This window comes from Hyla sarda, chromosome 3, assembly GCF_029499605.1.
Source record: "Hyla sarda isolate aHylSar1 chromosome 3, aHylSar1.hap1, whole genome shotgun sequence".
NCBI lineage: Eukaryota > Metazoa > Chordata > Amphibia > Anura > Hylidae > Hyla > Hyla sarda.
Genome location: NC_079191.1, coordinates 331,928,709 through 331,949,045, shown reverse-complemented (window position 1 = coordinate 331,949,045; position 20,337 = coordinate 331,928,709). Strand labels below are relative to the sequence as shown.

General features: G+C 42.6%; 1 protein-coding gene across 1 annotated transcript in view; it reads left to right on the top strand.

Moving 5' to 3' along the window:
* Positions 1-17,156, top strand: part of RAB32 (RAB32, member RAS oncogene family) — a 60,843-nt gene extending 43,687 nt beyond the window's left edge. Inside the window, exons 2-3 of the mRNA XM_056563361.1 lie at positions 8,824-9,104; positions 16,754-17,156. Coding sequence (XP_056419336.1) covers positions 8,824-9,104; positions 16,754-16,903 — 431 coding nt within the window. The 3' untranslated portion in view covers positions 16,904-17,156. The remainder of the gene's footprint in view (positions 1-8,823; positions 9,105-16,753) is intronic.
* Positions 17,157-20,337: the final 3,181 nt, after the last annotated feature.

The following is a 20,337-nucleotide window of genomic DNA, read 5'->3' as shown; positions in this document are numbered from 1 at the left end:
TTGAGAAAGTTGTAAAAATGACAGTGGAGAAGATGCACCAAATTTTGGCGCGAAAAGACACTGCACCAAATTATTGCGCCAAAGTTGCGTGAAAAAAACACACAAATCCTTTGATAAATACCCCCCATTGTGTTAACAAAAAGACAATTTTCTATGCATGAGATGTAACACCATATTGTTACTGACTAATATAGCCAGTATACAAAGAACAGTATTACCACTAATACCAGGTCAAAAATGGTCAGCATCTTCAGACACAATAAAATATGTGCACATGTGCGCACTGCTAGTTTTTAGGTTACCAAGAAGAGACATATCGGACCCCCACACCATGACGGCTACCATTACTACTGACACTTTTGTTACTGAATAAAATCTATTATACAAAGACCAATATTCCCCCATACAATGACCCATATAGAGGTAGATGCCAGCTGTAAGCCAGGGCACTGCAGACAGTATGGGTAATTACAATTACATCCAGTGACTCACAAGTGACATCTTCTCTGAACGGAGTCGTTCACTTTTCTTTTTTTCTTCTCCCTGACACAACTCTTCTCTATAGAATCTGCCACACACACATTTTTGACTCTTTGCTCCAGCAATTTCCACACTTCTTCAAAAACTCCCTGGGGGAATTTATTATTATATATAGAGCTGTTTTGTGTCTATTTTTTTGCACAAAAATATGCCCAAGTTTATTTTTTTGCGCAAATTTTGATAGAATTCATCACATTTTCTATGGTTAAGTTTACCATAGAGCATTTTCTACTGTAGAATCAATTTACTAACTGCGTTTTGTTTTTGATTGTTGCGCAAAAAAAAAAATGCGCAAACGGCATTATCTAGCGCAAATATATACACCACCTCAGAGGACATGTACCAAAGTGTCTATTTTGGCACAGTAAGGACTACTACCATCATATACAGACTCTGCCCATGATGGGAGTTGTAGTCCAGGGGCTGAGGTGCAGATTGCATCGGGTCATTCTCCAGAGACCCGCTGCGATCCGCATTTATTAACTGTAAAAGTCGGCGATGCATGCGGCTACATCGCGCTGCCACCGGCTTCTATATACACTGTCATAATTCGTAATCCCCGCCGCCGGGAGAGGGTAGCTCTGATTGGTCAATAGCTATTCACCAATCAGAGCTCCCGTCTCCCGGCGGGGATTATAAATTATGACTATGTATATAGGAGCCGTTGGCAGCGCGATGTAGCCGCATGTACCACCGGCTTTTTAATTTAAATGCGGATTGCAGCAGATCATTCAGGATATCTGGATAATGCTGTTGATGCCGGATTGCGCAGGTCCTTCGTGCATTCCGCCCTTTATAAACGGCATTCAGTTAAACCGGCGATGCGCGGCATCGCACTGGTTAACTGGCAGAAGTCCCGCTGTTTCTAGCAGTGGACAACTTCTGCAACACCCCCCAGGACCATCTGTCGATGGTCCTGGTCAGTGATCACTGTGATTGGTCCCTGTGGACCAATCACAGTGAATGAGCTGACTGGGGGGCTAAAGTTCATTTCCCCTGCTCTGCCCGCCGTTAGAAGTCCAGGCAGAGCAGGGGCAGATGACGCCGAGAGCTGCGGCGGGGACCGCGGCACTTAGCAAGTACCAGTGCGACAGTGGGGACCAGCGGCAGGCTCTCAACAGCTGGAGGCACACGGATTGGCAGCGGCGGGTAAGTGGAGGAGGCGGCGGCGGCGGCATCTGCATCAGAGGCAGCAGTGAAGCTCTTCACTGCTGCTTCTGGTAGTTTCAAAACTACAACTCCCAGCATGCCCAGACAGCTTTTGGCTGTCTGGGCATGCTGAGAGTTGGTTTTGCAGGAGTGTTGGCAGGAGGGCCCTTACCTTCCTCCTTACTGTCTGATCGTTGCTTTCATTCAGCCATGGCTGGCTAGAGCAGCAGAGCACTGATAATACTGATCAATGCTGAGCCAAAGCACAGCATTGAATAGTGTATGCATAAAAAAAATAATAAATAGCATTTGGACCTATATATCCAGAGATATAAGCATTTATCTGCTGGTGAGTTACGTTTTCATTGTGCAGGCTGGAGGGGGCGTGTCAGTCTCCCTCCCTCACAGGAGCAAACCTGTGCAGTCAGCCAATCCGTACTATGTACTCTGTAACCCTTTCCTCTCTGGTTTTATGCTGTGTCATGTGTCAGAGGAAGATACTTGGAGCTTGCCTGCAGTAATCAGAAGACATTATGGTGAATTCATCACAGGATAAAATGTATAAATATAAGAATAGATACTAATATAATATTAGTGCAAGGATTTTTTAGATGAAAGTACAGAATTTTTATGAATACATGTTCTATCTGTTTTATCTTCTAGTAAAGCTGGATGCTAATCAGCATAGCTGTCACTATGTGTGTCATTCATCTTTCACAGACTCCTGAATGTCTGATCAACTTCTTAGTCAAAGCTTTCTCAGACTCCTGAATGACAATTTCAGCATGCTGGGAGTTGTAGTTTAGTAACAACTGAAGCTGCAATGTTTGTAAATAACTGTGTTAGAGCAGTGTTGCCTCCAGCTGTTTTAAAACTACAGCTCCCAGCATGTCCACACATCCTTTATCTGTAGTTTTGCATACACAATAGAAATCTCCTATACTGGATACCGGTATACTTTACAGCCGGTATCCAGTACGCTGTAAAATCTAGACTAGTCTGTCTGGCTAAAATAGTGGTGGCTATTTTGAGCTTGAATTTCAGGTGAAAATTTAAAAATTTTTTAACAGGTGTATATTGTGAAATGTCATATTATGAGTCCTGCAATATATGAAAAGTTTTCAACAATGACAGTACCTCTTTAACCCCTTCCCTAATAAGTTTTGATTTCTCTTCCCCCCCCCCCCCCATTTTCCCACTTTTTTTTTTTGTTAAATAACAAAAATCAACAGTCATATGTGGTACCGCCGCATGCATAAATGTCCAAACTATTAAAATATAAGTTTGGTTAAACCGCACGGTCAATGGTGTACACATTAAAAAAATAATAAAATAAAAAATCCAAAAGTTCAAAATTGCACATTTTTGGTCACTTCATATACCATAAAAAAAATTCATTAAATGTGATCAAAAGTCCCATCAAAACAAAAATTGTACCAATGAAAACTACAGATCCCGGAACAAAAAAATTAGCCCTCATATACTCCTGTATGTAGTAAAATAAAAAAAAGTTATAGGGGTCTGAAAAGGACATTTTTAAGCATACTAATTTTGGTGCATGTAGTTATAATTTTAAAGTAGTAAAATAAAAATCGACATAAACTGGGTATCCTTGTAACTGTATGGACCTACAGAATAAAAATAAGGTGTAATTTTAACCGAAAAGTTTACTGTGTAGAAAAGGAAGCCCCCAAAATTTAGATTGGACTGTTTTTTATTTTTCAATTTCCCCCTACAAATATTTTTGTTTTTTGTTTGCCGTAGATTTTGTTTTGAAATGATTGATGTCATTACAAAGTACAATTGGTGACACAAAAACAAGTCCTTTTATGGGTCTGTAGGTGCAAAATTGACTTTTAGAAGGGGAGGAGTCAAAAACGAAAGTGCAAAAACTAAAATTGGCCCGGTATTTAGTGCCAAAATGGGCTTGGTCCTTAAAGGGGTTGTGCGATGCCCTGCAGTTCGGAGCTCCGCTCACAGCGTCCGGAAGTTCATTACTCCGAACGCTGTGTGCGGGCCCCTTGTGTGCGGGCTGTGTGCCCAGCCCGTTTGTGACGTCTCGCCCGCCCCCCCGTGACGTCACGCCCGCCCCCTCTACCAAAGTATATGGGAAGGGGGGCGTGACAGCGGTCGCGCCCCCTTCCCATAGACTTTCATTGAGGGGGCGGGCGAGACGTCATGAGGGGGCGGGCAAGGGGCCAGGTGTGAAAGTCACGCCCAGCGGCTGCCAACACGGAAGCCCGCACACAGCGTTGGGAGTTATGAACTTCCGGATGCTGTGAGCGGAGCTCCGAACTGCAGGGCAGCGCACAACTCCTTTAAGGGGTTAAAAGATCTAGATCAGCTAGATGGATGTGCAATGTTGGACATTTTAGCAAAGTTAAAAAGGATGTGTGCTCAATCTGTGAGGTGTCCAAGAACTGCTAGTGTAGTGCTTTCCCCAAGAACACTACGCTTTGCTAGGCAAATTAATGATAAATACAAAGAGTAAACTGGTTCTATAGGTCTAGTGTTTTGTTGCAGAGAGCGCTGCCCCAGGGATATGAGAGGAAATAAAATAAAAAGTATATATCTGGTGTGCTCAATCTGCTTGGTGTCAGAGATGAACACCTTATGAATTTGAGAGCTTGTGAGTTGATCAATATGCATTATTTCATCTATGCAAATGAGCAGTAAGTGCCGACTGGGATGTGCCAATTGCCTCAAGTATGCAGCATTTCCACTGCATCCTCCTTCATGACTGCATCATGATGGAGAATGCTATTAAACATGATGGAGAATGCTATTAAACAGATTTAATAGGGCCTCTTCTCTTACACACCCCATTATTCTTCTGGGGTAGGGATGCACTGAAGAACTAGGGTATCTATCAATCAGGGATTGATGGGTCTCCTGATTGATAGATACAGTTTCTGCAACTCCACTAGGCTAGTACGCTCACCTGGAGAGTCTCCTGTTCATGTACACGTCTGAACCAGTGGAGGCTGCTGGGGTTGTCACTGCAGCTGCAGTCTGAGCTGGGCTGCTCTGACAGCTTGGAGAGCTTCAGACGGGCATCACCACATATTGGATGGAGCAGCAGCATAGAGATGAGTGGTGGCGCTTATAGATCGATGGGGGCATCTCTTTGAGTGTAGGGTGGCACTAAATGATTCACTGAGAGCTGTCATAGAAGAGCGACCCTGAACTTTACACTTGGGATGACACTGGCATGACTGTTTGCCTCCACACATGCTCAGACTGCGGACACCAAGGATTCCGGCCATGCCGACCCTTCAGAAGCCTTGAAGTCTGTAACAGTGAGTAGGGTTTACTTATAGGGGGCCTCTCTGTCTTTTCTTGCAGAGGGACAAGGAGCCTTCATTGGGGAGGAAGGAGATGGGAGAAAACCCAAGAGTTGTTCAGTGTGCTATATTCTTTTGCCTACCATACATAAGCGCCTGATGTGTAATGCGTGTCTGGGGAAAGTGGTTAATGAGTAGAGGTCTTCTATGATGCAAGACATTTCGTCCATGATTAGGGAAGAGATTCGCTCTATTTCTGGGAAGCATTTACTTTCAAAATTGGGCACTAGTGCTGCACCCACCAAGCGCACTAGAATCTTTAGACTCCTTTCTGATCCTGACGAGACCACTGTGACTGGTGGTAGGACCCATCGTGAAACCCTTGGGCTCTACAGTTAATTCAACAGGATTCATAAATATTTTTTTCAGTACCACCCCCAACAAGTTTTAGGTTACAATACTATCATTGACTGGAAGTGTCAGCTCGGCTAGAGAAGAGGGACTTGGACATGTTGTCTTTTGGGGCCATTATTCATGTCCCCCCTAGATGAGGAAGGTTTAGGTCATTATTACCCCCAATCTTTTTCGGTTGAAAAAGCAAAATAAGCTGTGCCGGACAATCATAAATTTTAAAGTATCTTGACTTCTGGATAATCTACTAATGCATCAGGATTGAATAATTGGGCGCTATTGTTCCTTTGAATCCTCAAAATGCTCTGATGTGTTTAGTAGACTTGAAGGATGCACACGATCATGTCCCTATCCACCCCTGATGCCAGCTTTACCTTTTGGTTTGCTATGTCTTTGAATAAGCACATATGTGATTTTCTAGTTCTGGTCCCTTCCCTCCAGGATCACCTCTGTTACACAAAGCTCATAGAGACAACACTGTGTCCTGATTTTCCCATATCTGAACGACTTTCTGATTGTGGCAAAGTCCTGGGGTGAAAAGTAAATTGAGAGAAATCAAGCTTTGATCCCTCCACCCACAGGATTTTTCTGGGAGCTATGTTAGACTCAGTGTCAATCCTTCAAAAGAAGTCTCAAGCTTCTATACAGGATTGCAAGAGGATCCTGGGCCTCATGACCTCCTGCATACAAGCGGTAGCCTACTCCAGACCTCTTCAGGCAAACCTCCTCTCCCACTGCGACAGAAGACAATCATTCCTAAACAAAAATATTGTAAGGAAAAGAAACTAAAAAAATAATTTTTAGTTATTAGGTATAGCTGCAATCACAATTATTCAACCCCCATTGCAAATCAGGGTTCTTTGAAAATGTATAGGCTTTTGAATTATATATAGATTATAATAAAGACAGGAGCAATATAAATAGTTTAACATAACTAATATAACACGTGGTTAATTCAACATAAAATGCCACTTCTACTGACTACTGCAGTCACAACCCACTGAATAGATTCCCTCTTAAGAGCACACACTTGCTAATCTGGTGTTTCTCAAGCGCTTCATTAGTTGCATCAGGGGTAATTGAGATGAAACAAATGCCTGGACTGGCTAGGGCTTTGTTGACTGACTTTTGATGGCTGGCTGAGTGGTCCACAAAGTTAAAGACTAAGAAAAGGATATAAAAAGACAGCAGGTTCAAAGCTAAAGGAAAACTGGCTACATTACTTGGCCATGGCAGAAAGAGGAAGCTATCACAGGCAGCCACCAGATTCCTAGGTCAGAAACCTCCGTTTGCAAAGTAAGGCGCATACTACACACCGAAGATCATGTCATTTTCATTAGAATGAGAACACCTATTGGCAGCAAGTATAGGGTAATATTTCTTATATAAAAATAAAACCTTTTGGTAACAGGAATATATTACAAAATGTCATAACATTAATGCCCTGTCAAATATGAATAGTTATCCCAAATGACAGTGACCATTTACTTTTTTCTGCATATGGCTGAAGTAGGTAATCAATCCATTTTTCAGTAAGGGAGCCAGAACTTGAAATTATAGGGCATATCTTTCACTTGACCAAAACCAGACTCTATTCTACAAAGGTTAAAGGGGTACTCCGCCCCTAGACATCTTATCCCATATCCAAAGAATAGGGGATAAGATGTGTGATCTCGGGGGTCAGATCGCAGGGACCTCCCTGCAATCTCTGGGCCGGCACCACAGTATGGAGCTTCAGTGTTCGTGACATCACGCCACGCCCCCTTGATTCATGTCTATGGGAGGGGGCCTGACGGCTAGTACATAGCTGTCACACCTCCTCCCATAGACATGAATGCAGGGAGTCACCCATCACCCAGCACGGAGTGGAGTTCGATACGTACATCGAATGACTGGGGTGCCACGCTGGAGATTGGGGATACAATGTCTGACTGTGGATGTTTAGGAGTATATTACCCCTTTAAAGCGTTACTGTCCTAAGGAAAATGTTTGCCTGTTTTTTTTTTTTTCGTTTTTTTTATAGCACAAAAAAATTATAAACTTTAGCTAAACAATCCTTTTGTAAATGTATAAAAAAAAAAAAACTGTGCTAAATAGTGTTGAGGTCCTGTCTCTCTGTCTTTTCGCTAACCAAACCTGATTGTCTAGTCAGATCTGACCTCACAACAGTAAATATGGTCTGTGGGGAGCGGATTTATCTCCCTGCTCCCCAGTGCTTCACTGCTAAGGGTCTCTGCCGGCTTTCAGCAGGGATGTCTGAGAGAGGGGACAGATATTTGTGTTTAGCCTTTTCAGAAGATGAGTGATTTACAGCCATGTTTATATGCACCAGTATTTGTCGGTGAGCACAAAAGATCATATTTCTTGGGATCATGCAGCATATTTTGTGAACTTGGCAACGTTGTCCTTTTAAAATGGAGTTGGTCTTTAACAAACATTTATATTTACATATTTTGTGCCCACTTTTTGGGTACAAAATGAAAATGTTTTCAGTAGAGAGAGGTTTTGTCTTTTTGAATGAGTACTTTTTATTTTGTTACTAGCTGAATACCCGGTGTTGCCCGGTTTTTCCTTCCTCATCCTTGTTGGGGAGGAAAATCAACAAAGGAGGAAGCTTTTGACTTCAAATCCCATCCCCATATATTGTTGTCCTATCCCGACCTCCTATCCCGACCTCCTATCCCGTCCTCCTATCCCATGTGTACCAGGTATTGAAATACCTCCAGCCGTGCGGAAGTTGTGAGAACATACATTTCCCATTGATTTGCATGGGACTTTAAACAAAAACCCCGACCCTCACAAATGGGGGTAGTTAAGGGTTAAATTAACTATCCTATATTTTAAGTGGAGATATAAGTAACATGTGACCAAGTATTATCAAAATATCTCCAGCCGTTTGGGAGTTATGCAGTAACATATTTTCCATAGACTTATATAGGACTTTAAATATAAACCCCACCCCTGGCAAATGGGGGTGAGTAAGGGTCAAATCACCTATCCTATGTTTGTTGTTGACATATAAGTAACATGTGTACCAAGTTTCATGTTAATATCTTTAGCCGTTTGGAAGTTTTTGTGGAACATACACACACATACATACATACATACATACATACATACATACATACACACACACACACACACACACACACACACACACACACACACGTATGTTGAGTTATAGATATAGATATAGATATATAGATAGATATAGATATATAGATAGATATAGATATATAGATAGATATAGATATATATATATATATATATATATATATATATATATATATATTATTTATATGAGATACGAAGAGTCAAATACAGAAGCTATAGCCCAGTGGAAGGGCAATGAGAGATAGATAGATAGATATGAGAGAGAGTTTTTTTTCTTTTTCTTTTTTTTCAACTATTTTTTCAACTATTTTATTTTTTGTTACAGGACAAGAAAGGTTTGGGAACATGACCAGAGTTTACTACAAGGAAGCAGTGGGTGCCTTTGTGGTGTTTGATGTAACCAGAGGTTCTACCTTTGAGGCCATCACAAAGTGGAAATCTGATCTGGATAATAAAGTTTATCTTCCAGGTGGTGGTCCTATACCTGCCATTCTTCTTGCCAATAAATGTGATCAAAAAAGGGAGAACAGTGCACACAGCCCCTCTCAGATGGACCACTTCTGTAAAGAAAATGGTTTTGTTGCATGGTTTGAAACTTCTGCAAAGGTATTTATTTAACATTTACATACATGATAAAAAAAAAAAATTATTTTTTTTTTTTTTTACATGAACAATGACTTTTACCCTTTGGTGGCTAAATTTTTAAAAGTAGAAGTCTAATGCGAAGGTCATTTATATATTTTATTTATTTATTTTTTTAGAAATGTGTAATTCAGTGCCTAAATCACTCAGCATTCTGTCTGCTGTATAATACAAAGTGACCGTTTCCCACTCTGTCTCCACAGCAGCCGTTTTCACCTCAAGATTTGGAGTCAGATTTACATTACATTGTCTTGCTGTGGAGACAGAGTGAAAACATCTAGTAGTGCTTAGAACTTAGGATTTAGGCACAGATTTTGAAGTAAAAGTGTTTTTACAAAAAATGACTATCTTGCACAGAGCTGCATGATTGTCATTTTACTAAAAACAATTAGAGGCACCCTTAACCCCTTAAGGACCCAGGGCATATGGGTACGCCCTGGCTCTTTGGTACTTCAGCAGGCACACCGTGCAAACTATGAAGAAATGCTGTTGCATAACTACAACTCCCAGCATGCACAGACTACCAAAGGGGATACTGAGAGTTGTAGCAGTGTGCCTCCAGCTGTTGCAAAACTACAACTCTCAGCATGCCCTTCGACTGTCAATGCTTGCTGAGTGTTGCAGTTTTGCAAAAGCTGGAGACACATTGGTTGTGAAACAGAGTTTGTGTCCTAACTGTTTCGCAGCCAGTGTGCCTCCAGCTGTTACTGAGAGACTGTACATGCTGGGAGCTCCAGTTTTGCAACAGCTGGAGGCAAACTGCTCTGCGGGTGAACTACAATGCGGAGCACCATTGAGCTTTTGGAGAGAGAATTTGCTAGGAATAGAAGTCGGGGGCCATGTGCGTTTACAAAGCCCCCCCCCCCCCTGTGCCAGAACGGTGGACTTTTCTCTATCTGCTCCATTGGGGGACACAGACCGTGGGTGTATGCTGCTGTCTCTAGGAGGTGTGACACTATGGTAATAAAAGTCGGCTCCTCCCAGCAGGATATACCCGCCTTCAGGCCCTGAGGTAATCGGTTTAAGCTTAGTGTCTGAAGGAGGTGGACATGGTCTGGAATTCTCCAGACCAGGTCTTCTGATTTTTTTGTTTACCTAGTTAGGGACGTGTTAGTTTTTTGTTCCTTTTTCTTTCCTGTTTTCAGGTGGGGACTCAGGGACTCCGATTCTGTTTCCCCATTGCGAGTAAAGGAGCACAGACATTGCGTATATGAGCTGTTCACCCCCCCTCGCCAACGGTCAGCACCTGGGTTGGTACCTCATGGGTCCGGGTCCCCCTATTTACCTGCTCGCCTCGCTCGCACATAGCAGCCAGGCGTGATGCAGGTGACAAAAGCTGACTGAAGAGTTCACTGAAGACTCCATTAGGTAAGTTCTTCTGACTGAGGTAAGTACTTTCCCCCTTTTCTCGTTCACATTCTCCTGGTGAACTGGCGGACAAGGCTTCCAAGCTGGCATCTGGCTCAGAGGACCGCTCGGATTCAGTTGAAACGGTGAACTCATTGGTGACCGCCATAAGAGACACCTTTCACTTAGAAGACCCGGGATCTTCGGATGCCACTCTAGGAGTATCCTTTCATCGTGCTAAGCCAGCACCTCAAAGGTTCAGCTCTCACGCTGACTTTGACGCCATTCTGGAATCTGCATGGGAACATCCAGACAAGAGGTTCTCGGGAATCAAGACGATTCAAGAACGTTATCCATTTGACAAGGACCTTGTCACTAAGGTGGTTTCCCCTCCCTCAGTGGATCCACCAATCTCCCGGATCTCTAAGGCGACTACACTGCCACTGGCAGATGCCGCTGCCTTCATGGATTCCACGGACAAAAAGGTAGAATCCTTAGCGAAGTTTGCCTCTGAAGCAGCTGGCTCTTCTCTTCTTCCCATCTTCGCCTCGACATGGGTTTCCAAGGCTCTGTCGGAGTGGTGCCTAAAGCTCCACCAGGGAATTTTAGTGGGATCCCCCACCAGAGGATCTGTCTGCTCTGGCTCTCCAATGTTCTAAAGCTGGGGACTTCCTGTGCGCGGCTTCCATGCAGTCAGCCCGTTGTTCTGCCTTTGCTGTGGGTCACCTAGCGGCTCTCCGCCGCTCTATGTGGCTTAAAGCTTGGAATGCGGATGCCGCTTTAAAAAGGTCTCTCGCTGAGCTTCCCTTTACGGGTGGCAGTCTTTTTGGCAAGCGCCTTGATGAGATTATCTCTGAGGTGACAGGAGGTAACCGTTCCTTGTTGCCTCAAAATAAGGCTCGCCCTACTTCCCAAAGGAAATCCTCTTCCTTTCGGACCTTTGGCCCCAGCAAAGGGTCCGGGCAGGTGCCTTCGCGGGACAAGAAGGCTCCCTCGTTCTGGATGCGCCTGCCTTGGAAGTCTGACTCCATCCGGTCCGGCCGGTTTGCGCCCAAATCAGGCAACCGCAAACCCACTTCTGCATGAAGTGAAGCCCCCATCCGTGTTTTTTTTTCTTGGGTGGGAGGTCGTCTTTTACTTTTTCGAGACATCTGGACCTCACACATTCAGGACTCTTGGGTCCGGGACGTGGTGTCCAACGGTTACCGAATTAAATTCGCCTTCCTTCCGAGGGATCGCTTTTTTTCGATCCCAGGCTCCCCGGTCTCCTTTTCTGGCGAAGCAATTTCGAGAGGCTCTCCAGTCTCTGCTTTTCCAAGGGTTTATCGTTCCCGTTGCTCCAGGGGAACGGTTTCGGGGTTTCTATTCCAATATTTTTGTGGTTCCCAAGAAGGACGGTTCTGTGCGAGCAATCCTAGACCTCAAGCGTCTCAACCGTCATCTTCTTATCCGCCGCTTCCGAATGGAGTCTCTCCGTTCCGTGGTGGCGTCCCTGGAACAAGGGGAGTTTCTTCCTCGGTGGATATCAAGGATGCCTACCTCCATGTCCCAATATTTCCAGGCCATCATCGGTACCTTCGCTTTGCGATTCTGGAGGGGCATTTTCAATTCATAGCCCCCCCCCCCCCCCTTTGGCCTGGCCACGGCTCCTCGGGTCTTTACCAAGATTCTTGCACCAGTGATGGGCCTGTTACGGTCGAGGGGGCTATCGGTGATACCCTACCTGGACGACCTTCTCATCAAGGCTCCAACCAGAGCCCAGACTCTGGAGAATGTGGACGTTTCTCTCCACACTCTGGATCGCTTCGGGTGGATGGTCAACCGGGACAAGTCAGTCCTCTCTCCTACCCAGTCTCTAACCTTTTTGGGACTTCGCTTCGACACTGCCTCTGCCCGAATTCGCCTCCCGCCGGACAAACGTCTGGCGCTTCTATCGGGGGTCCGCTCCCTTCGGACCCAGATCTCAGTCTCCATCCGCACTTGTATGGAAGTCCTGGGTCAGATGGTGGCAACTATGGAGGCTGTACCCTTTGCCCAGTTTCATTACCGCCCTCTTCAACTGGCGATTCTCTCTCGTTGGGACAGGTCTCCAGAATAGAGCCTCGGCCTCGCAGATTTGCAAGGCGGCTACCTGGTCGTCTTTGCACACTTTTTTCGAGGTTCTACAGAGTCCATACCTTCGCATCGGCTGGGCCGTAAAGTGTTGCAGGCGGCAGTGGAACGGCCATCTGCCTGACTGCTTATCTGCCCACCCAAGGGACGGCTTTGGTACGTCCCACAGTCTGTGTCCCCCAATGGAGCCGATAGAGAAAAGGAGATTTTTGTTTACTTACCGTAAAATCTCTTTCTCTGTCCGAGGGTGTGTTCAGTTATGGTTTTTTTCTTCTGGTTCTCGGACAGTTTGGGTTTTCTTTGACCTGTTGGTCCTCTCCTATTGCTCTGGAACTTAAACTGATTACCTCAGGGCCTGAAGGAGAGTATATCCTGCTGGGAGGAGCCGACTTTTTTTATTACCATAGTGTCACACCTCCTAGAGACAGCAGCATATACCCACGGTCTGTGTCCCCCAATGGATCCTTCGAGAAAGAGATTTACGGTAAGTAAACAAAAATCTCCTTTTTCATAAGGGGTAAAAGGAGAAAAAGCCCCCCAAAATTTGTAAACCCATTTCTTTCATTACCCCTTGTAAAAATGAAAAAATTGGGTTAACACCTGCATTTCAGTGAAAAGAAATATAATTTTTCATTTTCACGTCCAACTTTAGCGGAAATTTGGCAAACACCTGTGGGGTGTTAAGGCGCGCACTGTACCCCTTGTTACGTTCCTTGAGGGGTGTAGTTTCCAAAATAGTATGCCATCTTTAGAATTTTCATTTTGCTGCTATTCCTGTGACACACTTTCTGAATGTCATTTTGAATACTTTGAGGGGTGCAGTTTTTATAATGGAGTCATTTATGGGATATTTCTAATATGAAGGCCCTTCAAATTCACTTCAAAACTGAACTGGTCCCTGAAAAATTCCGATTTTGAAAATTTTGAGAAAAATTTGAAAATTGCTACTGAACTTTGAAGCCCTCTGATGTCTTCCAAAAGTAAAAACATGTCAACTTTATGATGAAAATATAAAGTAGACCTATTGTATGTGTGAATCAATATATAATTTGTCTATTTTCCTTACAAGCAGAGAGTTTCAAAGTAAAAAAAATGCTAAATTTGATATTTTTTCATAACTTTGGAATTTTTCACCAAGAAATGATGCAAGTATCGACAAAAATTTACCACAAACATAAAGTAGAAAATGTAATGAAAAAACGATCTCAGAATCAGAATGAAAAGTAAAAGCATCCCAGAGTTATTAATGCATAAATTGACTGTGGTGAGATGTGCAAAATTTATTTATTTATTTTTTTAAATCAATAGGTGCCAGAAAGTTAAACATATTTGTAAATAACTTCTATTAAAAAAATCTTAATCCTTCCAGTACTTATTAGCTGCTGAATACTACAGAGGAAATGGTTTTCTTTTTGGAACACAGAGCTCTCTGCTGACATCATGAGCACAGTGCTCTCTGCTGGCATCTCTGTCCATTTTAGAAACTGTCCAGAGTAGGAGAAAATATCCATAGCAAACATATGCTGCTCTGGACAGTTCCTAAAATGGACAGAGATGTCAGCAGAGAGCACTGTGCTCGTGATGTCAGCAGAGAGCTCTGTGTTCCAAAAAGAAAGGAATTTCCCCTGTAGTATTCAGCAGCTAATAAGTACTGGAAGGATAAAGATTTTTTAATAGTAATTTAGTTTAAAGGGGTACTCCGCCCCTGACATCTTATCCCCCTATCCAAAGGATAGGGGATAAGATGTCAGATCGCCGGGGTCCAGCTGCTGGGGACCCCCGGGATCGCCGCTGCAGCACCGCGCTATCTTTCCTGCACAGAGAGAGTTTGCTCTACGCGTAATGACGGGCAATACAGGGGCCGGAGCATCGTTACATAACGGCTCCGCCCCTCGTGACATCATGGCCCGCCCCTCAATAAAAGTATGGGAGGGGGCGTGGCAGTCGTCATGCCCCCTGCCATAGACTTGCATTAAGGGGCGGGCTGTGATGTCACGAGGGGCGGAGCCATGACGTCACGCTGCTCCATCCCCTGTATCGCCCGTCATTACGCACAGAGTGAACTGTGCGGTACCGGGGATTCCCAGCAGGGGACAAAATGTCTAGGGGCGGAGTACCCCTTTAACTTTCTGGCACCAGTTGATTTTCCACCGGTGTACTCCTTTAACTCCTTAAGGACCAGGGGTTTTTCCGTTTCTACGCAGTACATTTTTCGGTAAAAATGACACCTTATCTTTATTCTTTAGGTCCATACGATTAAAATGATACCCTACTTATATAGGTTTGATTTTGTCGTACTTCTGGAAAAAAAATCATAACTACATGCAGGAAAATTTATACGTTTAAAATTGTCATCTTCTGACCCCTATAACTTTTAAATTTTTTTGCATACGGGGTGGTATGAGGGCTAATTTTTTGCGTACCATTTTTGTACTGATTGGACTTTTTGATTGCTTTTAATTCATTTTTCATGGAGTAAAAAGTGACCAAAAATACACTATTTTGGAATTTTGAATTTTTTTGCATGTACGCCATTGACCGTGCGGTTTAATTAACGATATATTTTTATAATTCTGACATTTCCCCACGCGGTGATACCACATATGTTAATTTTTATTTACACAGTTTTTTTTTAAATGAGAAAAGGGGAGTGATTCAAACTTTTATTAGGGAAGGGGTTAAATGATCTTTATTCCCTTTTTTTCACCTTTTTTTTTTTTTTTTTGCAATGTTATAGCTCCCATAGGGGGCTATAACACTGCACACACTGATCTTTTACATTGATAAATGGTTTCTCGTATGAAACCATTGATCAATGATTCTGCCGCCTTACTGCTCATGCCTGGATCTCGGGCACTGAGCAGTCATTCGGCGATCGGACAACAGGAGGCAGGTAAGGGGACCCTCGTGCTGTCCTACAGCTGTTCGGGATGCCGCAATTTCACCGTGGCGATCCCGAACAGCATTGGTTTACTTTCACTTTAGATGCGGCGTTCAACTTTGAACGTTGCGTCTAAAGGGTTAATAGCGCACGGCACCGCGATCAGTGCCACGCACTATTAGCCACGGGTCCCAGGCGTTGTTAGAGGCTGGGCCCGACCTGCTATGACGCAGGGCCACGCTTTGGCCCCGTGTTATAGAAAGGGAAAGGACCCAGGACGTACCGGTACACCCTTGGTCCTTAAGGGGTGAAAAGGGGTTTTTACTATAAATAGGTCTAAACTGATTAAAACAAATTATGTGAAATTTGGCATCCCTGCAAATATAAGTAGTTATCAGAAATCAATTGTTTTGGAAAGACAGTCCTACCAATATAGACTCAACGCTTTTTGGTGTTTTCATGGGATACATCCTGTAGGCAGTTTTCTCTTCTGGTCAAGCATGCAAAGTTCTCCTCACACACAGTGGATATACATCCACATAAGACACTGGTATACTGCTGCAACACATGAATAAAGTTCACCTACATACTGATGTATAAAGGAGTCTTATACCTTGCTGAATATTCACTGGCCGGGATGAGGTAAATATGCATTGTGTTTGGCTATAGCTTTCTAGATTAGTCTGTGTGATGATTTTATCAAAACCTGTGTAGAGGAAGAGTGGTATAGTTGCCCATAGTAAGCAGATTGCTTCTTGGATTTTCAGAGGCCATTTTAAAAATGAAAGAAGCAATCTGCTTGCTATGAACAACAGCTACATAGGCACTGACAAATCTCCCCCTGTAATATTATAGTTAAAAATATTATTCTCCTTTAGTAATACTGTACACTGAGTAGAAATAAGGTCATGGCTGTGTTATTTTTTTAGAGGTAGAGGCAGACATGTAATTTCATTCAACCTAACGAAATATTAAGTTTGCTGTGGAAAGTGGATCTTTGTAAAACCCCTTTAGGCATGTTGGCATCTAACATATTTGTTGCACAGGAGATTAGGCTTTCATAACGCAACAGCATATAGCAACAAAAAAAGATTTTGCTTTAGGATTCAGGCTTTGAGCAGCTGGAAGGCTTTATAGCTAAAGGAAGTAACATAAGTAACATTTTAGTAATGTGTCGATATGCCTAACTTGGTTTCTCGAAATGATGAATTTGTTCACTATCTGCCCTACAAATATATATGTATGTTAAATGCATTATACTTTTGTGTTTCAGGATAATGTTAACATCGATGAAGCTGCACGATGCCTGGTAGAAAACATCCTTGCTAATTCCAAAAACTTTCCTGTAGAGGAAAACGATGCGGGCAGCGTACAGCTGGACCAGGAGACAATACCTGCAGAAAGTAAATCACAGTGTTGTTAACACTGAACACCAGAGAACGAGAAAGCCGGAACCTGACAATAAAAATGCTGCTTCCACTGATGTCTATATATCATCTCATGTATCCTGATGATACCGTTTACAGGATTGTTTTTCTATATGTGGGATTTAGCTATGGTGGATTAATATTGTAAATAGTAACATGTGGTTGGGTGGGTCAAATTAATAATAGTTGCTGTCAAACAGGGGCAGTCATCCTTTTATATTAAAGCCATGCTCATCCTGTCAGTTATAGATATATATATATATATATATATAGATATATATATAGATATAGATATATAGATATAGATATATAGATATAGATATATTTCTTTTTTTTTTTTTTTTAAGAATGTTTGTTTATATGCTCATGTCTCATTGCATATGATGAAACCTATTCATCTATGTAGGAATTTTATGCATGGTTGTGCATTGAGTTTCAAGACTACTGACTACATTGTTGCTTAGTATTGTTAACCAATCCAGTTTGTTTGGTAATCCACTGTTCTTTATGGTACGGCTAGCCACATTATGAACATTTTATGATAGCATGCATGATCCTGTTCCAGAGTTTATTGGTAGACTGTGACAGCCATGTATAGAAATATATATATATATATATATATATATATATATATATATATACACACATTACACACATACACAGTCCTGATAAAATGTCTTGGGTCATCCTTTTCTTAACAGATGAGAAAGTAGCTGTAAATCAATGAATACCTTGTCCAAGAAAGTTTGAAGAATCTTGACATTGCACATGTGTACATATGAAGCCAGTAGTATATTGCCAAGTGGTGGTGTTGGTGTTTTGTGAATGTTACTACAGGAAATGTTCTACTACAGGAAAGTTTCAGTAACAGGTTCCATTTACTTGGTAATGTTACCATTTCTCCAAGGTATAAACGCTATAAGTATGTACTCTATTATTCCAGAAATTGGTCAACATGAATTAAATATTTGATTGACCTATGTGTTTGTTTTATTTACATCCTTGTCTTTGCCAGCATTGTCAAATTGCAGATATGTTCCAAAAGTTAAAGGGGTATTCCAGGCAAAACATTTTTTTTATATATATATATATATATCAACTGGCTCCGGAAAGTTAAACAGATTTGTAAATTATACAATGGAAAAGGGTAGCGTGCACTCACCGCGGGTAAACAGCTGCAGGCCCGAGGTCCGGGATCACCGCGGCATAGACGAAGACGGTAAGGGGCGCTCAGAGGCTTAGAGCCCCCTTTACCGTCTTCGTTTATGCCGCGGTGATCCCGGACCTTGGGCCTGCAGCTGTTTACCCGCGGTGAGTGCATGCTACCCTTTTCCATTGTATTGTTTGATACTTTATCTATTGTGTGCACCCCGCAGGTGCTGCGTATGTTATATATCGAGTCCGGAGGCTGCCAGTGTTTACCAGTGGTATTGTATATTTACATGCTTAAGCTATACGGTGTGCTCTCTCCTCCTCTAGTGGCTTAAAGATTTGTAAATTACTTCTATGAAAAAATCTTATTCCTTCCAATAGTTATTAGCTTCTGAAGTTTTCTGTCTAACTGCTCAATGATGATGTCACGTCCTGGGAGCTGTGCATGATGGGAGAATGTCCCCATAGGAACTGCACAGCTCCCGGGACGTGAGTCATCAGAGAGCAGTTAGACAGAAAACAACAACTCAACTTCAGAAGCTAATAACTATTGGAAGGATTAAGATTTTTTAATAGAAGTAATTTACAAATCTGTTTAACTTTCCGGAGCCAGTTGATATATAAAAAAAAGTTTTGGCCTGGAATACCCCTTTAACTGGTTAACCTCGGATGAGAAAGAAAGAGTGGGTAAACCTTAACAAAAGAAAGTACATTTAACACTTAGGCTAGGTTCAGACTACGGAATCACCGAGCAGAAAATTTCCGCCCAGAGATTCTGAGTGCGGCCAGCGCTGACTGAATCAGTCGGCGCTAGGACCGCGCGGACACTGCAGTCTCCAATAGACTGCAATGTGTTCCACGCGGATTTCCGCCTGAAGAAAGAGAAACGCCATTCTTCAGGCGGAAATTTCCAAGTGGATTTTCCGTTCACAAATTCCGCTTCACAAATTCCGAAGTGTGAATTTGTGAACGGAAACCCATTCACTACACTATGCATTTTAGCAAACGGAATTTCCGTCTGCAATTTCAAAGCGGAATTGCAGGCGGAAATTCCGTAGTCTGAACCTAGCCTTATAGGTCTACAGGGTTTTTTATGAATGTGGCTTAAAATGGCCTTTCATCAGGAAACCAGGTGTAAATAAGCCCATGGCTAGATAGAGCTAATCATTATGACTCCAGGCATTACTTTTTTCTATTTTTATTTTTTATTTTTTTTTGGTTTATAAATAGATTTTTATAAAATTTTCTAAGTCAGTGACAAAGAAAGGCAGAGTTTTCAACAAGCGTGATGCAGTAAGCCATTGAAAAGTGGATATATAGCAGATGTTTTTTGGCATATTGCAAATGGAGGCACGTCATCCAATGGGCTTAAATTATAGGTCAAACTCTGGCCCAGATTTATCTAAGAATTTCTACAGTAGTTATTTTCCAATGTTTGTTTATTTGGGTGGTGGGTTTGACTAGTGTGCATCTTATTTATCAAGAAGGTGCAGTAGGATGATGAATTTTGCACAGCTCTACCACAGACATTTTTTTCTAGATGCTTGTGAGGGGGGGGAAGTAGACACACTCCCGGGTCCTGAATTTGGCAGGTTAGGTGTTTTTACTTAATTTCACAGAGCTACCGGGACATTTTTACTTTACAATTACAAATTTGATTGCAGTGTTTAATGGGTTAAAGCCGGGCATCACTGTGATCGGTGATGTCTGGCATTAGAGATGGGTCCTGGAGGCAGATAGCTGCCAGGACCACCCAGCTATGACCGTTGCTCAACTCCTGGGCGCATGTCTTAGAAGGGGAGTGGGACGCTGTCATCCACAAAAGGTTAAAGGTTGAATTGCGGAAGGTAGAAGTGATTCTCACGTCTATTGGTAGGTGATGTAGCTTTGCACCTAAAAAAGTACCTTTGCGCACAAAATAGCGACTTTTGACAAAAGTCGCAAATGATAAATACGTGACCACTGCATGGTCAAAAAGAAAAAGTTCTACGGGTCGGCAAAAACTGTGAAACTGTCTATATCAAAAGACGCATAAAAGTAGCTAAATATGCTTCTTGAGCCTGAACTGTACCAAAAAATGCTCTAAAAGCAATGATAAATCCCCCCCCAATGTACTTTTATAAGTGGGAATTTATCTACACTGCTCAAAACTTAAACACAATGTAACTCCAAGTCAATTACACTGTTCTCTCCGGAAGCAACACTGATTGACAATCAATTTCACATGCTGTTGTGCAAATGGAACAGAAAACAGGTGGAAATTATAGGCAATTAGCAA